The sequence below is a fragment of the Stegastes partitus genome, unplaced genomic scaffold (assembly GCF_000690725.1).
Source record: "Stegastes partitus isolate 25-593 unplaced genomic scaffold, Stegastes_partitus-1.0.2 Scaffold285, whole genome shotgun sequence".
Lineage (NCBI taxonomy): Eukaryota > Metazoa > Chordata > Actinopteri > Pomacentridae > Stegastes > Stegastes partitus.
In genome coordinates, this window is record NW_007578016.1 from 61,949 (window position 1) to 74,743 (window position 12,795).

At 41.9% G+C, this 12,795-nt stretch overlaps 1 protein-coding gene across 1 annotated transcript in view; it reads left to right on the plus strand.

The window, feature by feature from the left end:
* The window catches only part of tex2l (testis expressed 2, like), a 17,004-nt gene extending 4,554 nt beyond the window's left edge, over positions 1-12,450 (plus strand). The window contains exons 2-11 of the mRNA XM_008282751.1: positions 314-514; positions 1,147-1,452; positions 2,923-3,183; positions 3,368-3,517; positions 3,605-3,704; positions 4,308-4,443; positions 7,284-7,421; positions 8,878-9,087; positions 11,525-11,645; positions 11,726-12,450. Of these exons, the coding sequence (XP_008280973.1) occupies positions 314-514; positions 1,147-1,452; positions 2,923-3,183; positions 3,368-3,517; positions 3,605-3,704; positions 4,308-4,443; positions 7,284-7,421; positions 8,878-9,087; positions 11,525-11,645; positions 11,726-11,884 (1,782 nt within the window). The 3' untranslated portion in view covers positions 11,885-12,450. The remainder of the gene's footprint in view (positions 1-313; positions 515-1,146; positions 1,453-2,922; positions 3,184-3,367; positions 3,518-3,604; positions 3,705-4,307; positions 4,444-7,283; positions 7,422-8,877; positions 9,088-11,524; positions 11,646-11,725) is intronic.
* Positions 12,451-12,795: the final 345 nt, after the last annotated feature.

The window sequence follows — 12,795 nt, forward strand, 5'->3', positions numbered from 1 at the left end:
AATCTATGACGTCTTCAGCACTAGCATCATTCTTGACCACTGCTCTACTAAAGCCTCAGCTGCAGACTTACAAACCTCACGAAAACTGTTTTGTTCACATTCACTGAAATTCACTAGAGGTAAAACTAACATGTCTGATTGTTTAGTGCCATCAACTCTGTCACAGAAAAAAAGGGAACTTTGCTCTTCACGACTCCTCTCAGGCTGATTACTAACATGATATTCAGAATGGGAACAATTCCAGATGAAGTGTTTCTCACTTGAAAGCGCACCAACATTGATTTAAATTAACACTTACTCTCTGACTTTTCAGGGCTGGATGAATGAGGTACATGATTACGACCCAGAAACCTGCCATCCGGCTCTGACTCACTCTGTGTTTGCCACCCTGGAGGGCTCCTGTCTCCGTCTGGACTCCCCACGTTCTAACATCAGCCGCAGGGCCACGTACGATGAGAGAGTCCACGAGGCCACCTTTGTCAAGTCACGCTGCTTTCAGCTTGCAAGGAGCAAAGTATGATGACTCCCTAAGTAATTGTATTAAGGAACTATTTGTGCGATATCTGAGGCTGCTGTATTTTTTTTGAACAGGATTGAAAGCCCTGATACATTTTTCTGTGCAGTCAACAGATGAAAAGTCAGAAAATCACACTTTTTTGGGCAATTTATCTGAAAAGGGTACATATGCTAGGGGGTGAGATGGGTCACACAAAACCACAAATGTCAATATCCTGGTGGAACTAAAGGAAAATGAAGGGGATCTGGAAAAAATCAGGATTCAGGGCTGTCTGGACACCGTGAATGTGACTGTGAAATCCCCAGAGCCCCTCCTCGAGCATGTTGGAAAAAAGAGAAAATAGCATGAAGTGTAAATGCGTTCAGTGTCAAATTAATGGATGCATATCATTTTGAATAACAATGCATGGATGATAGTTTGACATTTTTGCTATGGTGCCTGAAATTACCAACAATCCCAAGGAGAAAATAGTCAAAAATGGAGAAAAGCATATTTAAAATAAAGGTTAACTGGCAAGAAAGAAATGTGGGTAAACTCTTCAGCAGTAGTTATTAACTCACAAGGTCTGACTACATTGCCCAGTTGTCTTTCGCTTTGACACAGCTAAGCTCTGCCGCTGTTTCCCAAAGGTATTCCTTCTGCCATCTGTGTTGGCTCGGAAGAGGGTGTGGAACCCAAAGTATCCCATCTGCATCCAGCTAGCCGAGGGGGCAAAATCCCAGGAGGATGAGGGACGAACGTCGGAGGAGAGCCGAGGAGAGGAGCCGGGAGCCGAACCGGCGAGTCCAAAACCAAGTTCCTCCAAACATCCCGCCATCCTTTACCTCTTTGGCCGAACGGGACGAGAGAAAGAAGAGTGGTTTCGTCATTTCCTGCTTGCATCCGTGGATGCAGAGAGAGATAAGGAGAGGGACAGACAGAGGCCTGGCAGATGTGTGTCCAGATCGGGTACGTTAATAATGCATTAGAGAAGAGAAGGCCTCGATACAAATGCTATATATATGTGTGTGGATTATGGATTACATGCTCCAATTCTTTGCATTGCAAAGCCAATCCCTTTCAAGGGAACGCACTGTGTCTGTGGTTTGGTGACCTGATGGAGCGTCAGGAAAAAAACTATTAGAGACACCAGTCTTGTTTTGGAGAAGACTGCTGAGTTGGAAGAACAAATAAATAATACGTTATAAGATTTTAATTCCTAAAGCAAATTTATCATTTGATCTGTCATCTGCCACCATTTACTACAGTTTTATTTATTTCCTTAGTCAATAGTTCTACATGACAACAACTTCTTTGTCCAGTGTTGGAAGAAGCATTAAGATTCTTTAAGTCCAAGTAGTGATACAGCAATGTAAAAATATTCCATAACAAGTAGAAGTCCTTAAACAATCCTTCTTATATTCTACTTATTTGTAATAAAAAATAACATTTTTCTGACTCGAGAACTCACAATACAACACACAGCGTGTCACTCAAATATTGATCGACTAGCTCAACGTACAGATTAGCCTGCTCATGGCCCTCATAGGTAAAGTGAACTATGTTTTGCAGGATCTAGTGACCTGTAGAGACTCTAAAGAACCAGGCTGGCACCCTGTAAAAATACAGTGTGTTAATTTTACACGCAGCATGTTGATTGTTGAGTTCAAGAGGTGCCAAATCAAATGCCAACCAAAGCAGTCTGAGCAGTTCTTACATAAAAAGCTCAACAGTTCCAGAGATTACGAGCAGCCACTGTGAGGGCTCAAATGCCTGTTTTTTGGTTCTGGGATCTCAGAAAACCTGGGAGCATCTGCTCGAGCAACATAAGTGCCCTAACCGAGATATCGTGATGTAAAAGTTGTGCTAAATAAATTGGCACCAACCATTTAAATTCTTTAAAAAAAACCCAAAACAAAAAAATATTAAAATCAATGCTGAAATGGACACGAAGCCAGTGGAGGACAACCGATACTGGTGTGACATGATCACGACTTCTTTTCCTATTAGTAGAAATTGCAGACGCCAAGAAGACGACTGCTCTAAGCCCATCCACAAAAAATGATAATAGTGTAACTGAGAGGTAATAAAGGCACGAATCTCTTCCATGAGAGACATCTGCCTTTACCTTGCCTTAAAGTTTTAACTGAAAAAGCTGAGTTGATCCGCCCATCAAATGAATTAGTAATGATGAAAGAGAATGTGAGCTGGGTTTGGACCGTCAAGAGACCAATTAGTTTTACCCTGTTGATGGTGAGGTGTTGCAGTATTGCAGTAAGACAGAAAGAAAGCCTAATTTGCTAAATTGTCAGACTTTTCCTTCAAAAAAGTGCACTCATGTGTTTTTTAGCTCAAGATAGAACATTAACACCAACTTGAAAGGCTAAATGACTTTGTGAATGATCCCTGAATGATCAACCAACCAGGTAAACATTTCCTGCATAGTTACAGGTGACCCAGCGCCGAGTGTTACCGCACAGGTTCACGTCCCGAGCAGCGGAGGCTCCAGCAGGGTGGGCAGCAGCGACGATGACGCTCCCTCCACACCTCCAGTGGCCTCCGCCTCCGCCGTTCCATCCAGCAGCACCAGGGGCCTTTCCGTGTTCGACTACCCCAGCTACATGGCTCGTCTCCTGGCTGCAGAGGAGCCCACCCCCCTCTCCAGTCCCGGAGGCAGCAGCACCGAAGCAAGCCCCACCATCAGAGGAAATGTAAGTCATGCTTGCTGATAAAATTAAGGGAAACTAACACAGTGAAGCTGTAGGAACATTCCAGAGCTGGACACAAAACTTCTTCCTCACACTTCTTCTTCAAGTTTTAACTCTAACTTGCTCGAAACCTGCACTTTAGTCATCCTTGTTTCTTTTTTAGTGTACCTGTGATCTAACAGAGGACCCTGGGAGGAGCCAAACTGCATGGGTTAATGCTTTAATTGGTCGAATCTTCTGGGATTTCCTGCGAGAGAAGCACTGGGCGGACGCCGTCTCCCACAAGATCCAGAAGAAGCTCAGCAAAATCAGAGTGAGAGCAGTTGTAAAGCTACTGCGTCACAAATACAGCACTACATTTGTACCATTTTAACCTATGATGTGTAATATCCCCCCACAGCTGCCTTACTTTATGAATGAACTGACTCTCACCGAGTTGGATATGGGCTGTTCTATGCCGCAAATCACTGCTACCTCCAGACCAGAGGTTAACCACAGAGGTGAGTACAAACTGGAGATTAAACACCGCGAAACATAACGCCGAAGTCGCATGCAACTATGCAAACACCAGCAGCGACAGCAAGAGATGAGCGAGAACATGACCTGTTGCTCATGTGATTACAGCTGAGCAGAGCAGAGCATCAGATCAGACGCTGTTATCCTGTTGTAATCTCACAGAGCAGGGCAGCCATTACGCCATGGCCCTCAACATTTAGGGCAGACCCGCATGTGTATGTGTGTGTGCTCTAAAATCAGACAATCTGGCAGCTTCTACCCATGACGGGATTTTAAGCGTGTCAGCGGGTGTAGGTGTGTGACCTCATGATTTTTAACTCTGTCTCGAATTCTCCGCCCACTTCACTGTTACACAACAAATTATCCTGTTTTCAGCTCTTCCTGCTCGGCCCACATGTGCCAGATCCTAAAGGGGATTATTAATCCTCCGTAATTTATTATAAATTTAATTTCAAGGCCTGATAATCACAGTGAAAGCTGTTTAATCTGCCTACTAAGCAGTGTGTGTCCAGATTACGTTGTGTGTGCATGAGCTTTGTCTTAATTTTGGCGTTCTGTTGTTGACCCCTTTGTGGTGCCCCCTGCAGGCCTGTGGGTGGAGCTGCAGCTGGTCTACACTGGTAACCTGCAGATGACCCTGCAGACCAAGTTCAATCTGTCCAAGCTGGGTAAAGAGGGCGGTCAGGATACGATACACTGTGTGACTGACATGGGAAGTCCACGGTCAGTGCTACACACAAAGCTACTCACACACTGAACCCACACACACGACAAACCTCCTCCAGCTGAATCTGAATAGATTTAATAGCAGCAGCAGCATTTTTAGCTTAATCTCTTGGGTATAAAACAACATGATTGTAATAAGCAGTTATCAACAGGTGTTATCCAACAATATGGACAGTTTTCTTTGGCAATACATCCATCCATCATCTATACACCACTTAATCCTCACTAGGGTCGCAGGGGACTGGAGTCTATCCCAACTGACTCAGGGTGAAGGCAGGGGACACCCTGGACAGGTCACCAGTCTATCACAGGGCTACACTTAGAGACAGACAACCAAGCACACTCACATTCACACATATGGACAATTTAGAATCACCAATTAACCTCAACATGTTTTTAGACTGTGGGAGGAAGTCGGAGAACCAGAGAGAACCCACACTGCACGGGGAGAACATGTAAACTCCACACAGAAAGATCCAGGTGTCCTCACTGGGACACGAACCGGTGACGTTCTTGCTGCGAGGCGACAGTGCTAACCACAGAGCCACCTTTGCAATACATTTCATTTCTATATATATATTGTGATATCTCATACTTCCTTAATCAATAATCTGCTTGTGAATAAAGTAGTCAATGGTAAATATCTGTTTATGGATAATTAAATTAAATAAATACTTGATTCTGACTATGTAGCTCAAGTATTCCCATTTAGCAATTTATGCTATACCCTCATTCCCCTTCTCCAAAAAGGCAGTTCAAGGGCCAGTGCATAATTTCAAACCAGTTATTTACATTTAAATAGCTACAGAACCGCCTCTCAGCCAAGAAAAGTGGTTCCAGAGTGGCACCAACACTTTGCTAATCTAGAAGCAAAGTCTATTTAGATCAGAAGTTGGGATTACTGTGACCAATAAAATCCAGCTATACCTTTGTGACCGCCATTTTTATAAAACAAGACGAAAAGCAAGAACTTCAATGTGAATGTGTAGACTAACAAGTAGTGTACAGGAAAGTCATTTGGGTAGCACTTATAAACACCTTGTAAATATAAATGCAGTTGCAAACAGCAGCTTATACAACAGCATTTCCAAACACCAACTGCTGTTTGCAAGAGTATGTATAACCTACTGCCAATTATTAAAGAGCCCAATTTGGTTTGCAGTTTAATTGGGGTCTAATTTGGGGTCTACTAACATATGTATACATGCTTCAGTGTTTGAGAAACACATTTTTTCATCCAAACATTGCTGTAGCACCTCTTCTCAGCCTCTCTCTGAAATGCTGCGTTATAGCTCCTGTCTCTTTAAGCCCTGCCTCCCAAAAGCCCAGTCCGCTCTGATTGGTCAGCTGAGCGTACAAAAAAGAGACAAAGTTTGTTATTTACCATAAGCCCAGATCTCTGAGTATAGAAATATAGCTGTAGCAGAAGCAGCTCTAGTAGAGAACTAATAATTCTTTGTGGGTAGGCTGCTCATTCTTTGTTGAGGGTCAAACTAGCTGTTATGCAAATGTGTTGCATGGTGACATAGATAAGAATAGCCTGGACTTAAAATTACAGGTCGGTAGGGTATAGCGTCTTTTCTTTGAGACAGTATAACTATCTTTGACGTTGACTTTGGGTTTCATCAGTTTGCAAACCTTTTACATGCACAGAAAAGTTACAACACACTAAAGGTAAGAGGAAAACCCCAAAGTGATACAATATGGGCTCTTTAAAGCATCAAACAGCAGGGAAAATAAAACAAATTAGAACTTATCGGCTTTCCAGCAGTGGTCCGTGGTAGAGACACACTGTCTCCTCGCACTGTGGTCCTTGACAGAAGTTCAGAAAAGACTACAGGGACCTTTATAATGAAACCTGTGATTTGATTATATGGCTTTATCTAGCCAACGGAAAATCAAACTGATGCTTTGAAGGTTTGCAAGTGAACCAACTTTGAGCCAGTACTGGCAGAGAACTAATGGTTCGTAATATTGGAAACAGGATTATCAGAGACACTAAATGAGTACTTAAAGAATCATGTAAATCACACATTACAGGCTTATATACCCTGACTTTTAGATATGTCAAGCTACAAAAACGGTGCAACCTACATTCCCTTTTTCAGACTCCAGAAAGCTCCCTTCAAAGCCCAGAAAGATATTATACAGCTGATTTTACTGGCAGAGAACAATTAAGCTGCCTTTTTTGATATAAAATCGACAAAGTAGCTTTTTTCAAGTAGTGTTTTTACTATCCATAATCTATATTTTATGATATTTTTCAGCCCAAGTAGCATGATGGATGTCCAATATAACAACATGGGATTTTCATTCTAATCCTTTCAGTAGCACACACACACACACACACACACACACACACACACACACACACACACACATGCACGCACACACACATCTCTCCCTCTGCTCTGATCCCCCTTGTCGCTGATGTACAGAGCTTCACATTTCATTGATTAGCGTAGACCTGCATTTCATAAACCCACAGTGGCAGGGATTAAAGTCCAGGAAAAGCTTCACATTAGCTGTCTTTGTGCCACATCTAAAGCTGAGCACCAAGATAGGAAAGCCGAATTTGTAAATCTTATCTTTTCACCAAGACTTTTTCACTCACAGTAATTGCAAATTTGCTCTTGAACAAGTGTCTGTAAAGTCCATGGAGGTACGAGTCAATTCAAGTCACTGGTATTTTACGTAGCACAGACATTGATATTATATGCTGTAAGTTAGGGTTTAAAAGTTGGAAATTCTTCTGGAACAGTAGCGTTGATGCTTCTGATAATGCCTTTACTTCTTGCTCAATCCGTCCATCCTTCACTCCCCCTGTATCCTCTCAGCTGCCGGCCGGTCCTCAGTGTGTTGGCGGACAGTGATGAGGAGTCCTCCAGTGCTGGTTCGTCTGATGAGGATGAACTGCTTCTCTCTGAGCCTCAGGGTCCAGTGGGAGAGAAGGGATCCACAACAGCAACCGAAGGGTAAATACTGAGGATATGAATTCATGTACTAGATGAAAAAGAAAATATATGTGTACATCAATCAGCAAGAATACTAAAACCACAGACTGGTGATCATCTTATTACAACAATGTGCCCCAACACATGGCAAAAACTGCTGAGAAGCAGATTGAGCAATCTGACAAAAAGCCCAAGGTGTTGGCCCAACCTCCAAACACCCCTGATCCCAGTCTGGTTGACCATCTATGGGATGCACTGTAACAAGCACAATCTACTAAGGTCCCACTATACATTTCACAAGATCCAAAGGATCCAATGTCCTGGTGTCAGACACCACAAGACCCCACCGAGGTCCCATGTCCATGTTTTTTTGTCAGTGCAAAGGGGGCCTACATGATATTTGACCGGTGGTTTTCTTGTTGGTGTATATTTGCTTAGTTCTAAATGCTGGGGATTTCCTGATATGATCTTAAGGACAGGTATTAGGGCCTATCAAGGCATTTCTTAACACAAACTTAAACCTAATCCTTGTTTGTATCTGTGCCATAAAAGTTGAGATTAAGGGAAGAGAACTTTCAACAAGTTTTCTTAAACATGAATCGCCAGCATTATCAATATCAATTGATTAATTGATCAAATTCGGACATTTCCCATGAACTACTGTTATTCTAACTGACCTTGCTTGTCTTGTAGTCATGAGCTCTAGTTGGAGGTCATTAAGCGTGACAGAAGTCTTTGTCATGGTGGTTGAATTCTAGCTAAACCCCCACAGTGCTCTGTACTTGCCAACATGGAACTACCCATAGTCCTATTGACCACCTCCTCACTATAGGAGGCTCAACCTGGTGGTGCAACAAGGTACTACAGCTAATCTACAATATATTTTCTGATACACAGGTAGAGAACACAGGTTTCCATCGTCTTTTGGAGCTTGTTGTCTCACAGTACACCCTACCCTTTCTTGACACTGCATTTAAGATAGTGCCCTACTGGAGCTTTACAACAAGGTTCTTGACCACCTACTTTCTAACTATTTACTATCTATTTGCTATTTTCTTAAATCATTGCTCTTCAGTTGTCAAGCATATACACTGGACTGATTTTATTAACTTTAATGCACTTTACTAATACTTGTGTATTATCAAGGAAAATGGTATTGGACTAACACTCCAATTGACTTAGATCATGCTTCAAAATGCTGTATATTATCATACTACATGCTAAAACCATCAACTTTGACATTTGTGAGAAAGTGAACATAAGTAAAAGGAGAACATATAACTTGTAAGCAGCACCATGAAGTGTTACATCTGTCATTCTGTCCTGTGACTGCTCAGTAGAAAATAACGTGACATCACACCCCAGATGGCTGTTGCTCATCTCCCCTTAAATTTTGACTTCAGCATCTGAATACTAAATCTACTGACATGTTTAGGATCATAAGAACACTCTCCTCTCCTCTAATCCTCTCTTACAGGACTGGGGGTGGAAGGACTGGAAGGAAGATTTTGAGATTTGTGGACAAAATCGCTAAATCCAAGTACTTCCAGAAAGCGACAGAGAACGAGTTCATTAAGAAGAAGTTTGAGGAGATGTCCAACACGCCGCTGCTGCTCACTGTGGAGGTTCAAGAGTTGTCAGGACCTCTGGTGGTTAACATCCCACCGCCCCCCACAGACAGGATATGGTACGGACAGACGTAGTGACATGACGACATGGTGGCTAATAGTCAAAGAGTGAGGCAGGGCAGAGTTAGATGACAAGTTACCACAACAGCCATTTAGATAAACAGAAACTCTTCAAGAACATGAAGTGTTTGGGCTTTGTTAGAAGATTAGATTAGCCTATGCCATAACCAGATTAAAGATTAAAGGCGACTGAGTATAACTCACAAAGAAGTCAAAGCATGAATGTTGGTCAATGTAGGGTTTTCTGAAGTGATGGAAGCAGGACTGTGTGAATGTGTTGGGATTTGGACTTCACAAGCTAATGTGTGTTTAGTTAGAAAGAATGGGCAGAAAGACAGCGGAAAGTCAAGCTGTAGCTACACAGACACCAGTATAAATTGAAGCTAATGCTAAAAACTCAAAAATCTATAAAACCATGGGGGGGGAATACAAGAATCCTTGTCTGATTACATTCAGAAATATATGATCATATGCAGTAGCATGCAAAATTCCCAACAGTCACAATGTTAAAGATGGAACTTTTTGTTAAAAAAGATTTAAGTATAATTGCATTTTAAAAATAGAAAAAAATAAATAAAAGAGCCCAAGGCAACCATGCACGCTCAGTACTTACTGTCTCCCCCCTCTGGCAAGTATGAAAGGTTGTAAATGCTTTTGTAACAGCTAAGAGTTTTTCAGTTCTTGTTTGGGGGACTTTGGCTGATTCTTCCTGCAAACAGCTCATAGTTCTGTGAGATTCTCGGCCCGTTTTGCATTAGGTCTTTCCACAGACTTTAGATAGTGCTCAGGTGAAGGGCCTGTGAGGGCAAAACGTCACCACGGGCCTCTTGAGGTAGTCCGTTGTGGCTTTTCAGTTGTGTTTAAAAATCGGAATCATGTTGTAGAAGCTAGTTTCTTTTCATCTTCAGCTTCTTTTTTTTGGACAATGTGATGTTTGCCTCCAGAATTTTCTACTATTTAAAAGCATGACCCATCGACCCCGTCTTACTTTTTACTCCAGACATGTCTTTGCTCATTGCCACGTAGAAGCTTTATTTTTACTTCATCCATCTTCCAGACTGGTTTCCAAATTGTCTCAAGCTTGTTTAGATGTTCTTTTACAAAAGTTCCATGCTGAATTTTGTGGTGAGGATGCAGGAAAGGTTTTCTTCTGATTACTCTTTGATGAAGATCACATTTGTGCAGGTGTTTCTGCACAGTGGAATAGATCACCAACACTTCAGAGTCTGAAAAAATCTCCTTGAAGGCCTGTAGCAGCCAAATGGGGGTTTTGATTTGCCTTTCAAGCAACCCTACGAGCAGTTCTATTGCTCTTCCAGACCTTAGCTTAACATCCAATGTTCCTGTAAATGTAGTACAAGCTGAGGGCGGTACTTCGGTGCAGTGGTTACTGCTGTCGTCTCAAGACAAGAAGGTTCTGGGTTTAAACTTGCTGGTCGGCCTGGGCCTTTCTGTGTGGGGGGGTTTCCACACTTTCTATGCCTGGATGAACTTTCCCCAGCTTCCTCATACAGTCCTAGAACAACCATGTTAGGTAAATAAGTGACATACATTGGACTGGTGTCCTGTCCAAGGTGTACTCCGTCTTTTGCCCAGTGTCAGCTGGGATGGACTCCAGGCCCCCCAGGAAGCTCCCCATAATAAAGATGATGGATTACGAGCTGAGGAAAGGGCTGCCTGAGAAAACTTTATTACTTTCTTATTGACTTCTAACACTTTGTGGACATCATTAATTTCAATTTTCAGTGTTCTAGGCGCTTCTCAGAGGGATCCATGACTGATTGTTGGGAACAAGTTTGAGGAGCTTTGAAATTTGTATTAACTTTCCAAACCATGATTATAAACAAGCCACAGCCCTAACAAACCAACTAAGGTTTGAGACTTTGATAAAAGCTACCTGCTCACATCTCTTGGGATGCCTGAACTTTTACATGGCATACTTTAAAACAAAAATGACACCCTAATCCTACTTGAAATGTTGAGGACAAGGTTTTATCTTTACCTTTATGCCTTCTGGAGATCAGTTTGTTTTCTACTTGCGTAATTAGTTACTTAAGCAGTAATACTGAGCAGGGGTGCCATTGAATGTGTTTTGCCCTTTTCTTTCAAAATGTTCTCTCCTATGTCCCACTAGTAAACCTAAATTGTCAGATTTAAAGGACGTTCTAGTACTTCATGTCACAAGTGCACTTTTATTTCACAAACAAAGCTCAAAAATAAGTCAGCAGCATGTTGTGTTGGTGACTTTCTGTGGTGTGACTCACGTTTCACACTTAATCTCCTGCCAAAAGAACATTTATTTATTCACTCAGTAAATTTAGTCGCGTACCGAGGGTGCTTCAAGCCTCATGACAGCCAGACAGATTGAAAACGTGGCTGATTAGAACTGAAACAATCTCATTATGATGCACTGGATCATTTCAATGTCCTCTGCAGGTACAGCTTCTGCGTCCCTCCCAAGCTGGATCTGCATGTTCGTCCCAAACTGGGGGAGAGGGAGGTGACTTTCTGCCATGTGACTGAGTGGATTGAAAGGAAACTGCAGGATGAGTTCCAGGTAAAGAAAGAGAAGACTCAACGTTCTATCCTACGGTGCTAATTCTGTCTTTTATATCTTCCTTTCTTTTTCCTCTCCAGAAAGTGTTTGTACTGCCAAACATGGACGACATCTACCTACCCCTGATGCATTCTGGGGTGGATAGTCCTCAAGCCTCCGAGTCCCAGCGGTCCCAGAGCTCCTCCACAGAATCCATAGAGAGGATCCCACCCGAGATCTCCGGGGCAGAATCTGACTAGTGCCTCACCGTTGAAGATCAATGGAGTACAATACAAGAAGTTACCTTTGCCTCTATAGACTTCAGTAGCTCTTAGGCCGACTTACTAACACTCGTGTTTGTGTCTAAACCGAGAGTTTCTAAAAGTCAGATGTTCAGCGCTGTAGGTGTTCAGTTGGGGTTTGTTTGTATCATGTAAAAAAAACAGAATAATGATTTGGTATTGTCAGAGTACATGCTGTGAAACATCTACAAGTGATACCTTTTGCAAATGTTTACATGTGAATGTTCCCAATGAGATTATACATATCTATATATTTATTTACTGATGATTTGATGTTTACAACTCAGTGTCACTTTGGATAATGAGATGATGGATATTATTAAGTAAAAGCTGGAAAAACGCTCGTCTGCTGATTCCACCAAATGACAGTTACACACAGAGTAGAGACACAAAAAGCACATGTGAACACCATAGAAAGAACTCCAAAGAAAACATGTCTTAATATTTTAAGAGATCTATTATAGATTAACTCAAATGATAAATTTACAACAGAATAAAAAAAATAAAAGGATCCTGAAAGGGCACATCTGGTAGAAATGTAGTTTTTATTTTTACCTTGTTAAGATGTCCATATGTGACTCATCCGCACGAAATCAGTCGCACGGTATTTGACAGCGATATGTAATATTAGATGTTATCTACATGTAGAAAACAACTAAATGGACCGATCTAAGTAATAAACCCAAAATCAATATATTATCATGTGTTATATCTCAGATATAGCCCAAGGCTCAGTGCATCTGATTTCGTGCAGATGGGTCACATATGAGGTTTTTATAAACTGGAAACAAAACAAAAAAAGCACTCAACACAATGGCTTAGCATTTCCACCTTAAGACTGCAGTCTCAAAAACACAGATTCAGACTTC